This window comes from Pleurodeles waltl, chromosome 3_1 (assembly GCF_031143425.1).
Source record: "Pleurodeles waltl isolate 20211129_DDA chromosome 3_1, aPleWal1.hap1.20221129, whole genome shotgun sequence".
In the NCBI taxonomy this organism is placed as follows: Eukaryota; Metazoa; Chordata; class Amphibia; order Caudata; family Salamandridae; genus Pleurodeles; species Pleurodeles waltl.
In genome coordinates this window covers 1,495,642,508-1,495,659,635 of record NC_090440.1, presented here as the reverse complement: position 1 = coordinate 1,495,659,635, position 17,128 = coordinate 1,495,642,508, and the positions used below count along the sequence as shown (strand labels likewise).

The following is a 17,128-nucleotide window of genomic DNA, read 5'->3' as shown; positions in this document are numbered from 1 at the left end:
TGTTATGAAGTCTGAAAGTTTGAAATTGTGCAGTTTTTCGTATTCAACCTGAAATTATCTGGCGACAGTTGTGCTGAGAATCCCTTGGGGGTGGTGATTAAAGCAGAATGAGGAATCCCATTTCAGGACCAAACTCTTGTTTGCCAGTGCATGCTCAGAGCTGCCACTTTTACCATCGAAAACTAGTGTTTTTGAGGAACAGGAAAAGTGGTGTGGAGACACAGCTGGAATATTAATGTGCAGACATTATAAACCATGTAGCAGTACTGGCTTTGTGGAGATGATGGCAGGTGATACAGGTACCAGTGCTCAATTTAAAGGGTAGGGGCTTATTTTTTATCATCAGACTTTGACCCGGAGAAAGAGTGAGGGAGGCAGAAAAGGGTGAAAGAAGGAGATAGAGAAAGACAGACAAACATTGACAAAAGGAGAAAAATGTTGAAAAAACGTGAAAGTGTTGTATAAAGAGGCAGCACGTGTAAGGTGATGGATGAAAGTATCATTAAATGAATATAAATTAGGTAGCTGTAAGAAACTGAGCTACTGATTGAGGGGGTGGAAGCCTCACTCCGGCAACAAAGACAATTCTTGTCAGGATGAACCACAAAAGAAACTTAATTAACCTGTGCTTAACCCTCTGGTAAATTGGCACAAAAGCAGTCAGGCTTAACTTAGAGGCAATGTGTAGAGTATTTACACAGCACACAAACAGTAATAAAGCAAATTACAACCAAACCAATTTTCAATAATAGAGTTGTGTATAATAAATAAAATGACACCAAAATCAACAGTGTCTATCTGCTCCCAATTTGAAGGAAGCACATATTAAAAGTAATAATGTGACCTAATGTTAGACAATAGGAGAGCTAGGCCTTCCAACAGTGAAAAACAATGTTAGGGGTTTTTCAGTGCCAGGACTTGTAATAAGTACGTACCCATGTTCTACTTTTAAAATACAATGTACCCTGCCCTTTGGTGACGTATGTGTAGTGAAAAGGAAGATTTAATCGGTCAAAAGGTTTATTATGCCAGGTCAAAATAACTGTTTCAAAAAGGCACATGCTACAGTGGCTGCCCTGAGATATTTTAAAAGACTACTTTAGTGAGTGGCACAATGAGTTCTGCTGCCCACTAGTATTGTTTAATTTACAGACCCTGGGTACAGGTAGTATTATTTACTACAGACTTGCAAATACATGTGCCAATTCTGTGTAAAACATTTTATCATGTTCAAAGGAGAAAGTGCAATGCCCTAATGCCCACAAAAACGAGTGTAGCAAAAATCATGAAGTGAAGTGGAAAAGTTAGGGAAATTTTATTCCAATGTTGTCAGGTCTAACAGTAGCTTAAATATTCAGCATCTCTATCTTGGGGCTTATAAACTTTGAGTTCCTGAGCACCAATTTTATATAAAGCTCTGCCTTAAAGCCACTGCTTGTCACTGTTTGCACTGTGCGCCCCATCCCCCACAGAAATGCAGACGTCAGTGTCTGGGCCCCACCATACTTTTAGTGCTGCAGAAATAGCCGGCAGCATAAAAATCATCACAATCCGGAAACTAGTTTTTGAAGTTTGCAATTGATATTATCATCTCATTTTTGGATATTTTTTCAAAGGTTCTTTCATGATTTTTAATGCTGGAATGTATTACTTTTTCAGATGACGACTGTGGTGATGGCAGTGACGAGTTGGGCTGTTCTCACTCTTGCACTGACGGTCAGTTCCGGTGCACCAGTGACCGCTGCATACCGAGATACTGGGTATGTGACGGTGACAACGACTGTGGTGATTACAGTGATGAAGTGAACCCTGAATGTGGCAGAACAGGTACGTCAATAATAATCAAACTGATGTCCTTTATAAAGTCGATGTCTCTGTCCGATACAACTGCATATGTAGTCGATTATAGTTATTTCAGACACTCTGGTATGATTGCAAAAGTAGCACACACTTGCTTACATTTTTGTTTAAACTATAGATCCCTTTTCCACATGTGTTAGTTTATTCCGAACGCCGAGTGAAAAGCAGAAAACCTGGGTGCCAGCTGGATAATGGCGGCCTTCGAAATGAAGTACAGCTCGCCCTTTCATTAATTCATGACATTAGCGTGTATCATAACGCTTTGCTATCGCCTGGCACACCTGTTACCCATTTTCTCCTTCCATTAATAACCTGTGGGTCCAATAAACGGGAAAACATCTTGGTGCTGCATGAACCAGTTTACTAAATAGAACAGATGTCTGTTGCTCGAAAAGACTTGAACAAGTGTATTCTAAAGCCATCCTTCTAATTTTAGCCAGACATTCTTACTTTGATGTTCGATCGCAATCAATCATGTCCTTTTTTGTTTATCCGATCAGTGTCAGACTGTCTTAAGTCAACCCAAAAGATAGCCTTAAACATGAAACAATTATTGGTAAGTGAGTTGCAGTGGAATTTCTTTTTTTAGCTGACAGAAATAAAGACATTTTATAGCATGACAGAAACAAAAATAGAATTCCTAGGCCCATATTTATACTTTTTGACGCTAAACTGCGCTAACGCAGTTTAGCGTCAAAAAAATTTGCGCCGTCTAACGCCATTCTGAAGCGCCATGCGGGCGCCGTATTTATGGAATGGCGTTAGCCGGCGCAAGGAGACCGGCGCTGCCTGGTGTGCGTGGAAAAAAACCACGTAGACCAGGCAGCGCCGGCGTTGGGCAAAAATGACGTTAGGGCGTCTTAAAATGGGGCAAGTCAGGTTGAGGCAAAAAAATAGTCTTAACCCGACTTGCGCCATTTTTTAACGACGCCCATCCCCCATCAACATGACTCCTATCATTGTAAAGATAGGAGTCATGCCCCCTTGCCCAATGGCCATGCCCAGGGGACTTCTGTCCCCTGGGCATGGTCATTGGGCATAGTGGCATGTAGGGGGGCACAAATCAGGCCCCCCTATGCCCAAAAAAATTATTAGAAAAAAAAAAAAAATACTTACCTGAACTTACCTGAATGTCCCTGGGGTGGGTCCCTCCAGCCTTGGGTGTCCTCCTGGGGTGGCCAAGGGTGGCAGGGGGGGTCCCTGGGGGCAGGGGAGGGCACTCTGGGCTCATTTTGAGCCCACTTGTCCCTTAACGCCATGCCTGACCCAGGCGTTAAAAAGCGGCGCAAATGCGCCGTTTTTAGCCACGCCCACTCCCGGGCGTCTCTTTTGCCCGGGAGTATAAATACCACGTAAAGGCCTGGGAGTCATTTTTTAAGACGGGAACGCCTCCCTTGCATATCATTAACGCAAGGAAGGGGTTCACGCTAAAAAATGACGCACATTCCGGGAACTTTGGCGCTAGACGCCTCTAACGCCATAGTATAAATATGGCGTTAGTTGGCGTTAGTTTAGCGTCGAATTTGCGTCGAAAAAAACGACGCAAATTCGGCGCAAACGGAGTATAAATACGGGCCCTAGTTTTTAAAACGTCACCTGTGATTTTTCAGTATATTCAGACTTTTTCGTTCATTATATAAAGTATAAATTAGACCAATGCGTGATTTTTATTATGTGAGCATAATGTCCCATAGATATTATTGCCTTACCCCCAGCTCATGTGATTTCCTGTTTTATGTATGTCTATGCTTCGATGGGCTGCATGTCACGTTAAATGTGTTAGCAACATGTACCACATGACATACAGATACTGCATTATAAACAGTCATGAGGAAGAGGCACTCAAGATCAGTAGTTTTGTAAACAAATGGTGAAAATGGAAATCTCTTGATGAAAGTCTTGTGGATAGCCGGCCTCAGGTTGCATACTTAAATCTTAAGTTCTTGACAGAACAATGTGTGCTATCTGCAAGAAAAACATCTGTGGCACTTATCACAACCCAATAGGAATATGGACAAAAAGCAATTTATTATTCATCCTAGGAAAAATGAAAACAGTCAATATGCACATATTGGAGGGCTATAAGGCCTTTTGGCAACATACGGGCATTACATCTGTAGGGCCATCATGTACAAAGATTCAATTGAAAGAATCGTAAATTGCGACAAATAACGATTCTCAAAATGCGATTCCTTAAATTCCTAAAATAGAATGTACAACAGATCCATTGGCATTTTGAGAACTGACCTATATATTAATAGGTTGGTTCTCAAAATACTGATTCGTAGTGGGTCACAATTTTACCCACCTCATCAATATGCATGAGGTAGGTCGTAAATTGAGACCCACTAAGATTGACTACAGTGACAGGCATGGTGGCCTGCTGGTGTCATCATATCACCATGTCTGTTATTGCTTTTAATTAAACCAGCTTTTTTTAAAAATGATAAATGACAGATACCTTTTTAATGAGCCAGCGTGGTTTCATAGAGCACTGCCTGCTCATAAAAACGTTTTTGAGAACATTCACAAAGGGGAGCAGCAGTGATGGGCTTACTGATTAATTTGATGAGTTAGTAAAATATTAACCAGATTTCAGTCACAAAGCATGAATGTATAGCTTAATGATTCAATATCTGGAAAGAACACACTTAGGGCCTCATTAAGACTTTGGTGGTCTTTTCGGAAGACCGCCAAAGTGGCGGCCACCAAAAGACTGCCATGTTGGCAGTAATCCGACAGCTGTATTAAGACTCACACCGTGAAGACCACCAAAATACAGCCACAAATTCGACACTGCTAGAACATAGGAGGGCAGGAAAGAGACGGTTCCATCACCAGCACCGCCACTTTGACACCATTCCACCACCAGATTACGAGCTACAAATCAGCACAGCGGTTCTTGTACGGCAGAAATCCTTTGGCAATGTGAACCGCTGCACTCAGAATCCACCACATTGGATAGGTTGAATATCCCTTTCTTGACACACATACACACACCAGAAACACCTACTCATAGTACTATATAACACACCTCAACACAACCCTTTGCTACAAAAGCGGAATACACATACATAGAGAGCAGGCAAATACACACATATAGCACCATTACACCATAGGCACAGATATACATCTCACCCAGCACACACAACACAACTGCACTACCAACACAAAACGCACATAACGACCACACACACACACCACAAGCCTCCATCACCCACTGCGCACAATCCACATCCCATCAATCACCATGCACTGCACCCTTATACACACAAACCCCCCTGCCATCAACAACACAACCACCATCATGTCCCCACAAAAGCACCCACAGTTCACAGACGAGGAGTTGAGGGTCATGGTGGCTAAAATCATCAGGGTAGAGTCACAACTGTTTGGAGCACAGGGCCAGCAAACCTCGATTGCCAGGAAAACTGAGTTGTGGCAATGAATAGTCGACAGGGTAAACTTAGTAGGCAACCTTCCACACACAAGGGAGGACATCAGGAAGAGGTGGAACGACCTACAGGGGAAGGTGTGTTCCATGGCATCACAACACCAGATCTTAGTGCGCTAGACTGGCGGTGGGCCCCCACCTCCTCCCCACAATTCACATCTTGGGAGAATAAGGTTTTGAACATCCTGCATCCCAAGGGCCTGACTGGAACACATGGCGGACTGGACTCTAGTAAGTGCACACAACCTCCATGTCACACAACTGTCTTGTACTGCATGCTTCCTCACCACCAAATCCTCCCCAATGTACTGCATGTCTCACCCGGGGGGCATCAATCGCTGGTCACTCTGAAGTAGGTCAAAGGTCACAGACCTTCTTCTTTAGATATCTCTGGCCCCCAAGGGCTGATTTGGGTGGTTCTGGTGTCGATTTGCTCCTGGTGATGAGCCCTTGTCACCAGGAGCACTCTCCTTAGGCCTTCTGGCCTGAAAGGGTCCCAGATGAGAGGGGGCCAATCCCACTGACTCCCTGCATCAGCCTTTCCTCTGGGTGCCCTCCTTTCCTTCTGGGCAGCATGCTCTCCTTGCGTCAGCCCAGTCTTTTCCCCAACTAGTACTCTGCAGGAGTGAGGGGGCCAGATTACCTGGCCCTGACTCTGGCTTGCACCTCGCTGGACTTTAAGCCCTTCAGGAGCAGAGTGCCTGCCCCAGGGGGCAGTCAGGGGGTTCTTCTTTCCAGTTGTCCATGATGTCTGTCTGCAGTCCCAGTGTTTAGCAGTGAAGCACAGACAAGAGAGAGAGAGCTCTCCCCTGTGCAAGACCTTTTAATTGGGGGCGGGAGTGTCCAGCAGACCTGCACCTCTGGCCAATCAAGACATGTAGCATCACTTCCTTGCCCCTGTCCCCTCCTTCCTCCACAGTCTTCTGGGATAGCTCCAAAATGGCATCGTCCAGGAGCTTGGACCACATATGCTATGAAATTCAGCCTCTTCTTCTTAGCATTTCTTTCAGGGCTTCTCCACCCATTTCCTGGCAGGGCTGACAGGTGTCTGATTGATGCAAGGCCCTGCTCAGGCATCTGGACAGAGCAGTAATTGACTCTAATCCTGAGCTGAGTCAGAGAAAGATCACATTTCTGGATGACCCATAAATTTATTATGTAATTCATTAGACAACATTATCTAATACTGGGTAATCTTATAACATTTAATAAGTGCTAATTTTGGTTTGGGTGCAGCTACAGACAAGCTACTAACATTCAATTGAATTGTAATTTAAATCCCTCTTTATTGATAAAGTTCGTTTTTAAGTCACAATTCTGAAAAAGATACTTTTAGAAAGTTGCTAATTTCTTGTGAGAACCGTTTATGCCTTATTCTGGGATGCACGACTGTAAATTGCTCTGCCATTGCGTTTGTGTATATTGCTTCTACGCAGTAATACAAAGGGGGATTAGGTGTGGACAGGATGGGCTGTCTTGGCTGGATGACTAGGAGGACGTGTACCCAGTCCTACTTCCACTTCAAAGGGCTTTGCCACCTGCACACAAAAAAAATCTCACACTAGGCCTGCCATACGACTCCAGACAGTTTTTATCATTGACAGGCGAAGGGGAAGAACTTTCCAAAACCAGAAGCAGGGGCACGCCAGGAAGCCAATCAATTGCATTGAGTATATTTTTGGACAGCTCAGTTTGCCACATAAAAATATATGCCGTGCTAAGGATGTCAGTTCGTAATATATTACAAACAATTCCCATGATACTACCTCCCACCCACTGTTAATAGCAGGAAGAGCTGTGCTCAAGCTTGCAATGTTACTGTATTATTCTTTTCTCATTTTGGTTCTGTTAAGCTGAGGGGTCGGGGGGAGAATAGAAGCACTGTTTTTGGCCAGAAGGGGTTATGCCACTGTGAGAAAGAGGGTTAGCAGGTGGGTGGATGAGGGCTAACCGCAAGTAATAAGTTCAGTGATGGAAATGACCATCTTTTCCATGGTATTCCACCAGATGTTTTCCTTATGTTGCTGAACTCGTTTTTGTTGCCCATAGGACTCTGTGCACATTACTCCTGCTAACCAGAGGTAAAGTGCCTTTGTCTTCCTTTTTGAAGCCAAAATTGGTATACATCTAACTGGCACATTTAATTTGCTTATAAATATGGTGCCCCAAGTACCCAGGGCCTGAAAATTAAATGCTGCTAGGGGACTGCAATGCTCATTGTGTCACACATTCAGGTGGCACTGTAAAACATGTTCTCAACAGAGAGAAATAAAGTATCCTAACAGTGCAAATTTCATTTATTGACCAACTAATTTAATGTCAGCCTTTATGATGCAGGATGTGGGTACTAAAGCATAAGTGTGTTACCAAAGCACAGTCAATACCCAATTAAAAATAAAATAAATTCGTCATGGAAATTGAACTGAAATAGTATTGCAAAAAAGGCAATATTTCCTAATTTCCTAATTTAAACTTAAATGTTATTTCGATGTAACATATTTCCTTGAGAGCCCTCACTTTTGCTATCAGCCCAGCTTTCGGTGTCCTTGCACCCCCCACTCTCCTTCGTCCTGGCATGGTTACATTTAGCCTCATGACTAGCATATTCAATCATTATAAAGTACTATGAGGCGCAGAAAAATTGCCACCTTTTGGAGATGTTATTTGCAATATAGACACCCCACCATACTTGCACATATTACCTTATTATTAAATCTATGACAGTGCACAACCCTTTTACTTTCAATAAGACACACGCGACCATAAAAATGACAACCATAAATCAGACATATAGATCTTGTCAGAAGAATGTCCCTGAAAAATACTGTGTCTATTCAAACAGAAAACATATAACATCCATTCTTATGTGTCCCTGTATAACCGAAAATGAATTCTATTTTCGTTTTCAACATCAGTTGTGAAAATCACACTTTTGTATCTACGTCCAAATGAAGCAAGGGTATACGTGATTTCATGTTTCTGAAATCAATTCTGCAAAACACAGCACTATTGTAATACTTTATGGGACTTTATGTGCGTTAACTTGAATACATAATGGGCTCAGTGATACTCTGATAACATTGATTAACCTATGACAGCAATTTAATGTGTTTAGTTAAAAAGATGCATCCTCTCATTGGCGCATTATTACACTTGACCCCTGTTAGATCTCAACTCTTTTTATGCTGACACTCTCCTCCCCTATCTTTTGAAACCTCCCACTTACAATCCTCACGTTTCATTTCCCTGCCACGTTAGAAATATATTGACCTTACGGTGAAGTAACGTACAGTTTTACTCTCTAAAGATAATTGTAAATATCGTTCTCTGCTTTCTCTCACTTAATGCTTACAAAATACATATTTAAACAGATTACAAACACAATCGCCATCGCTTTTCCAATTGAAAAGCAGATTATATAAAAGTGATTATACTTAAGGTGTGCTTGCTATAAATTCTCATTTCTTTTTTCAGAAAAAGCAAATAGGTTTGCTATATATCTTATTGCTTTCATCATCTCTGGAGGTGTTTTGTGTTATTATGGAGGTAAAGTGAGGAAACCTGTTATGGAAAATCTTTCTCCGTAAACTACTTGTGCTCAGCAGTTCCCCACGGCCCACAAGCGCGCTTCTTTGACCCCAGAGTAAACCATGTCAAGCAGCCACACCTAGGATCCTGCAAATGGTAAGGGCAACCGTTGGAGGTCAATCTTGAAATGCGTCTCCTCGTGTGGGATGTTAGGTACAACCTTGATGGCAATATTTAACAAGCATTTGCAATGGAGTGGGTCTCGCAATCTGCTCGAGTTACAGCTATTAGTGTTGTAAACTCCTAATCCGACTTTTCTTGCCACATAAATTGAAAATTAAAAGTTAAACAGTTTCAAGTAAGGGAGCCGATTCACAGTGCCACGGCCGCCATGAGCATCAGCGTGAAGAGACACACAAAAAGAAAAAAAAGTTCGCTTGCAGTAAAACTAATCGGCAAAAGTGCAATTAGCCATGTAACAGGGCCGATGGCCAAGGTGGTAAAAAAAATTAGCAAAGAAGGGACAAAGGTAAACCATTTACCAATGTCATCAAAGGATTTTTTGAAGGGCAAGCCCACGAACGTGTGGTAGTGATGGGCGTGAGGTGGGCGTTGTTAAAAGCCCAGATTCATACCAACACGTCGTAAATACAGTGCTTGCGCGCTGCAATGCTCAACCTAAAAATGAAAGCATATTCTGCACAGCTCTTCAACTGCTCCTCAAAGCCAAGAGCAATTTCATAGTGACCGTTCAGCAACTTAAAGTTGCTTTTTAATCTATGCTCTAATCACTAATGAACTTTTGGAGCTATTATTTTGAACGAAATACTTCATTCATAGTTCCTAAGGACTATAAATCGATTAGTTCTGTCTGTCCTAGTAAAAGAGTTCGCTCTAATTTACCATAATTCGTTGAGTATTACTACCTGCTATGCGTTTATTTCCTATAATTTGATGCATTGTTCTGTGCACTAAGGATTAAAAACAACTACAAGATTGGTTGTATCCAAATTTACAGACCCAATGCCAACCATTTTAAATTTTTGTCTACATTGGGCCTCACCCAGATAGTGACTGCACCCACTCACAGAGCAGGCCATCAAATCAAATCAAAAAACATTTATAAAGCGCGCTACTCACCCGTGAGGGTCTCAAGGAGCTAGGGGAGGGGGGTTACTGCTGCTCGAAGAGCCAGGTTTTGAGCTGCCTCCGGAATGCGAGGTGGTCCTGGGTGGTCCTGAGGTTGGCGGGGAGGGAGTTCCATGTCTTGGCCGCCAGGTAGGAGAAGGATCTCCCACCTGCCATAGTGCGGCGGATGCTAGGGGCAGCGGCGAGTGCAAGGTTGGTGGAGCGAAGTTGACGGGTGGGTGTGTAGAAACTGAGGCGGCGGTTGAGGTATTCGGGTCCCTTGTTGTGGAGGGCTTTGTGTGCGTGGGTGAGGAGCCGGAAGGTGATCCTTTTGTTGACGGGAAGCCAGTGCAGGTGTCTCAGGTGGGCGGAGATGTGGCTGTTGCGGGGTATGTCGAGGATGAGGCGGGCGGAGGCGTTTTGTATTCGCTGAAGACGTTTTTGGAGTTTTGTGGTGGTTCCTGCATATAGGGTGTTTCCGCAGTCCAGACGGCTTGTGACAAGGGCGTGGGTCACAGTTTTTCTGGTGTCGGGGGGGATCCAGCCGAAGATCTTTCGGAGCATGCGGAGAGTGAGAAAGCAGGAAAATGATACGGCGTTGACTTGTTTGGTCATGGTGAGATGTGGGTCCAGGATGGATCCGAGGTTGCGTGCGTGGTCTTAGGGGGTTGGTGCGGTGCCAAGGGCTGTGGGCCACCAAGAGTTGTCCCGATCGGACGGGGTGTTTCTGAGGATGAGGACTTCCGTTTTGTCTGAGTTCAGTTTAAGACGGCTAAGTTTCATCCAATCTGCGACGTCTTTCATTCCATCTTGCAGATTGGTCTTGGCGCTGGTGGGGTCCTTGGTGAGGGAAAGTATCAGCTGAGTGTCGTCGGCGTAGGAGGTGATGTTGATGTTGTGTTTGCGTACGATATCGGTGAGGGGGCTCATGTAGACATTGAAGAGACTCGGGCTGAGCGAGGAGCCTTGTGGGACGCCACAGATGATCTCGGTGGGGTCTGAGCGGAACGGAGGCAGGTAGACTCTTTGGGAGCAGTCAGAGAGGAAAGAAGTGATCCAGTCCAGGGCCTGTCCTTGGATACCAGTGGAGCGGAGGACGGATATTAGGGTTCAGTGGCAGACGGTGTCGAAGGCCGCCGAGAGGTCGAGGAGGATGAGGGCGACTGTTTCTCCGTTGTCCATCACTTGCCAGTGCCATTACATATTCCTATAGGATCGCATTCCTTTCTTTAAGATACTGCTACGGTTAGCCCATCATTTAATAAAATTGGATGTCAGTTACAAGAGCACAATTACTTTATATCTTCAGAAAGTTACTCAACTGAGACACGACTGGAAAAAAGTAAGCTCTGAAATCTTAACTCAAACCTTTATTTCAAATGAAGAATCCTAATCCATGAATAACTCAGAGGTAAATGTAAAGCTAGATACGTTTATCAACATTCTTGCTATAACCTTGGAAAAAATTGCACCAATTGAAATAAACATCCTTAATACTAAATTTCTATCTAATCTGCAGTTTATGGGTAATTTAAAAGATGCTAAACTACCCTTTAAAGGGCTAAGAAAGACTGACACAATAATTTTAGTTCCCAGGACAAAATGAACTTCCTCATGTAGCAGTAAGAATACTTCTGGAATACTTCTGGATCAATCTGCTGCATTTGATACAATTATCCACCAATCCAGTTTAACAATATAGCCCAACACATTCAACTAGGTTCCTTCTCATCTTTTTCCACACAATTGCTTTGGGATATTCAACAGTGTTCTCACTTGTCCCCCTGCGTTTTAATGAGCATGTCCACCCTCTTGCTAAACTCCTAGGCATATTTAATGCAACAGCTTATTTATATGCTGATGATACCCACATTATTATTGAATTGGACAATAACATATACATTTTCAAGTCAGGATTGTATTGCTGCAGTATTATGTCAGATGAATCAAAGCTACATAAAAGTAAGTCCTCCCAAATCAGAGGTATTGTCTATCACTAGCAAAATTAATTAGTAGGGAAACTCCATCTGCCTAAGCTAACTTGTTGGTTGCAAATAATTTGCATTTAATCCTGGAATCAGACCTTAACTGGCCCCTTTCTCAGCTTCAAAGGATGTCTGCCCTGTCACTGGCAGATGGAACTTACTCCTGGACCTGGCTCACTTTTGTCCTTCCAGTGAGACTGACTCCAAACCTAATGGAAGGGGGAGAGTTGTCCTGATGTGGTTTAGGGTAGGACAAAGAAATGCCTTTTACCCACAGGCTGGCACTGAGCATTATAATGGCACCTCTGGATAGTTTTTTTAGAACACTACTGGATTTGTGGAAGATAAAAAAAGGTTTGGACCTGCTCTTCAGACCTGTGAGGTGAACCTTAAGGACTGGACCTGCTCCCACCAGTGTTTAGGACAAAGAAGTGGACCGCAAGGGTCAGCTGGCTGACCTCCTGTTAAGCCAGAGGGACAAAATTGCAAGAAGCCTACTTCATTGATATATTCCATATATGACCTGCCATGGATCCTGCTGGTGGCTTCTGTTTGAGTTATTTCTGACCTCCAGGCCCTGGGACTCTTGGTTGGTGTAAGAGTGTACACCAACTCTAAAGGTTTGGACTTAGAAATGTTCTGCAAACCTTTTGACTGGAGAACCGTTGAGGGACTCGGACCAACCTGACACTAACCTACTGAGGGTAAATCACCGGTGGGCCTGAAATCACTGCTGTGCACACTATATTCTCCATTCTACATCAGAATCAACTGAAACTGAGAATGCTTCAATTTCACACTACAGATTACTTGACACTAAAATTGAAAAGGACCTGATTGACATTGAGGGCCATATTTATACTTTTTGACGCAAAATTGCGCTAACGCAGTTTTGCGTCAAAAATGTTTGCGCCGTCTAACGCCATTTGGATGCGCCATGCGGGCGTCAAATTTATACTTTGACGTTCGGCGGCGCAACCAACAGGTGGGAGTCATTATTTCGTGACGCACACAGCGTCCGTCTGTCATAAAGGAAACCAACGTAAATGCGACGCACATCACTGTGGGTCGATTTACGACAGCGCAATCGTGAAAACGCTGTTTTTTTCACGCTATTGCGTTTAATTTCCGCGCGAAAACTGCCTTTTCAGCAGAGGAGAGCCAAAATGGATCCTAGATGCCCCAACAGACCCCAGGAGGATGAGAGCAGACCAGGAACCAGCCAGGAGGATCCATACAGGAACCAGGACATTTAAAAAAAAAAAAAAAGTGTCGCTTCAGTGCAGAGGAACAGGAAATCCTGGTGAAAGAGGTGACAGAACACCAGCACCAACTTTTCATCTCCTCAAAATTGCCACTCAGTAGGAGAGAGGCCATCTGGAAACAAATTGTGGACAAGATTAACAGTGTGGCTGAAGAACGCCGGACAGTCACCGAATGTAAGAAACGCTGGCATGACTGCAAACGTAGGACCAAAGAGAAAATGGCCAGGAACAGGAAGGCAGCAATGCAGACTGGAGGGGGGAGTCCAGCACAACAGGAGGCCCTGGACCTCATGGAGGAGATGGTCGCAGCCGTCATCCCGGAGGAGATCGTCACAGGGATTCAAGGACTGGACAGCGCAGACTACCACGACACAACGCACATGCAGGGTAAGTCGCATGGGGAATTCAAATGCAATAATGGGGACTGTAAGCAGGGGGGGGATACCTACTACACAATGCATGTAACTTAGCACATATATGAAGTGGCATGGGGAAAGGGGCACGGCAGGGGGGCATGCCCAGTACTGACCGAAGCTGGGGAACAACAAAATACAGCAACAACAACAGTCCCACGGGGACATCCTGTAATTACAGCAAGAGAGCCAAGGGAAAGCAGTGACAGGTGGGAAGGACACTACCTCAAATCCACATCCAGGCACTTGTATTGCAAAATCTATTCTACATCAACTAGGTCCCTACCTGTAATGCAGTAGCAAATACAACAACTGCAACGTAACTGCCACAACAGTTGACAATAACACCTCTCATCTCTGTGCAGCTATAGTACCAAATGGCAGGAACCCCACCCTGGAACATACATACCTAAATTAGGGGGTGAGGATGACATCTGCAACTACTCCTAGAAATAAGACAAAGGTACCAGTACACTCAAATGCCGAATGTCCATAACTGACACATACATAAGCCTAAGGAAACAGCAATAGGAGCCACACAGCACCAACGACACACACATGCTGCATACGTCAGGGTCCCTCATGTGCCTGGCTAACAAGGCTACATCGCTAATGTCATACTGCTCAGACAACAACATTGAGGAGGGGACACAGGCAACTGGTCACTGAAACACATCTGCACAGTCTGACAAACAAATAAGACATTCATACGATAAACAGGCCAATCCAGTAAGACACACATGATACCCCATCATATTCAAACCTCAACAATGTTTACATCCATACCACATCCTAACATTGACATGCATAGGTAATGCCACGTAACATGTACAGATCATGCAATGTGAATAAAAAGTGTATGGGGCAGGGCCTGAGAGGCAAGTGTGCTGGCAGGGCAGTCACAACACCCACAGTCAGTCAAAGTGTAGTGTGGCAAGTGAAACGTATACTTTGCGCATTAGCCTCAGGCTGGAGGCCTTTGTGCATCTTACCCTGAATGTACTTATACTCATTTGCTCACATCTAAGAGCCTCAGAGCACTTTGCACTAAATGAATCTCATTGCCCTTCCTATCAGTTAATGTATCAAATAGTCAGTCCTAAGGTGTTGTCAATTAGTCAAATCACACTGTTTTGCCTACTTCTGCACTGTAGTTTGCCAGAACATATTCACTCTGTGCCCCAGTCAAGGATACCGTCTGGTACATTGCTGATAGATGTGGTAGGGGTTAAGGTTTGGCATTCCTGCGTAGGGAAACTTTGTCATCACCATGACATATGTCTTTTAAATTCACTTCCTCGTCCCAAGACACGCATGGGGGAGTTTCCAAACAGAAAATCACAACTAGATGCTGCCTGCCTTGCTGCTGATGCACAACCAGATCCCAGCCCATTCCTCTGATATGAGGGATGATGTCTCCCCTGTGATTCAGACAGGCAAGCTCCAAACTTAACATGCTGTGCTATACATAGAACAAGCAGAGGGAGAGTAGAAACTGTTAGGCACCATGATAGCTGTGTACTAATGTATTACTCTCCTGCGGATTATTTCAATTCTAACAGTGTGTATTGTTTGGGTTATTGGGGCTCACACCTAAATTTCTACAACTCAGTTGTACAATGAAACTTCATATTAAACAAATACTGTCTTTGTCATTTGTGTATGGGAACATACCGGAAAAGATCGAATTGTGTAGGATCTGAGTGACCACCACTTCCCTGAGAAGTTCCAAAGATGTCATGCGCTCGGATGTCTAAACATTCCTTTGATGTGGGAGACCAGAGGCACTGCTAGTCTGTCTGAGCTAAATTGAATATCTGGGTGACAGAGTTATTTACAAGTGGGTCAAACTTAGTCCCCCACACCATTAGCTATCCTGCTGCCTAGAAAGCCAAGAATCGCATGTAGGATAATGAGAGCCCACCCAACAAAATGTCCCTCCATAACAATAGTGAAACACCGAGGGAGGAGTAGGACAAAAACACGCCTATTCCTAAATAATTACAAAGCAACACCTAGAGGCGACCTGGCAGACATGTCTGATAGCTCCATATCATACATGTGACACACAGGTGGGCCATAGGCCTACAACAATGGCCTATGACGGACAGCAGATACCAAGACAAACACAGAGTACAAAGTTAAGGCATCCAAAGGCTTGTATCTTAGTGCAAAATTGTCACAACACAGACACACTAATTGTACCCTGTTTCATTGCAGAGGAACACGGATCTCCTGCCGATCTGCCTGTCCATGAGTTCCCTGATGACATGGATGACGAGACCATCAACCTCCCACAAGAGACCATTGACATGGTCCTTGAAAGCCTCCAAACCCCACCTTCAGTCACAAGGAGGAGCACAGAAGAAGCAGCCACCACAGTAGAACCAACCGCCACCCCAATTGTAAGACCTGCCAGCTCCAACACAGCTGAGGACTCTGACGACAATGGCACCAGCTTCGAAAGAACAGTCGTTGGGGTCCAGCGGGAGCTGGCCAAGGAGGTGCGGGTGGGGATGCAAACTATGGCAGCCAGCCTTGAGTGGGTGCGTTCGTGCATGTTGTCAACTGCTGATCAGGCAGCTGCAATGCTAGCCAGAACATCGCTCTTGGAGGAACTTTTAAAAACACAGAAGGAAATCTGCACAGCTGTCATCCAGTTGACACAACAACTCCAACTGCAAGCCAGTCAACGTGTGCACGAATGCAACATAGAACCCCTCAGGGCCGACCTGGCTGCCTACCATCGGGATGTGGCTGCCATTCTGAAAAACCAGCAGGCCCTCCTTGCTGCAGTACTGCCCTTCATTACTCGACAGGGATCAGCCCCCGGGATGTCTGCCTCCATGTCTTCTAACACTGAGGTGTGTGTTGCCCCTTCACAACCAACAACAACAAGGATACACCAGGCAACACACACATCAGAAGAAGAAGACATGGAACAGATAACATTCACACGCAAGAGTACCCGGAAGCCCTAGTCCCTGCACCATGGCCTACTATGACCAAGGTCCTACGTTTTGACACATGCCAGTCTCACTACAACTACCCTCAATGACTGTTCGGCAATCCACTGTATGACTTGTCCCCATTGGCAGTGAATGTTTCTCTCCTACTATTTGGCAATTCCTGTTCCTCTGCACTGTCTGTGACATCACCCCAGCATGTCAGGAGCATCATCCACACCCCGTCTGTAGGATCACCATGTAAGAATGCACCAGAACGGACTCAGCTAACATTGTGAATGGACATTTTGCACTACACCACCTAAAAATAAATATCACTTGCACACCTATTGTGTCTCTGTGTTATTTCACACTTCAACTGTGCAGTACATAACTCCAAAGTGGCTGTGTGGCAACCATGTCGATTCTCTATACTACTGTCCTGATTTCATGTATACTGAAACATCTGTGCAGTGGCCAGGATTGCATCATAGCTTTACTATACTGAGGAAAATAACTGATGAAGGGACTAAGCACACACAATCATGCT

General features: G+C 44.4%; 1 protein-coding gene across 1 annotated transcript in view; it reads left to right on the top strand.

Annotated features, from left to right (window-relative positions):
* LRP1B (LDL receptor related protein 1B) overlaps positions 1-17,128 on the top strand; it is a 4,500,992-nt gene that overhangs the window by 2,425,629 nt on the left and 2,058,235 nt on the right. Inside the window, exon 20 of the mRNA XM_069225083.1 lies at positions 1,660-1,827. Within this exon, the coding sequence (XP_069081184.1) occupies positions 1,660-1,827 (168 nt within the window). The remainder of the gene's footprint in view (positions 1-1,659; positions 1,828-17,128) is intronic.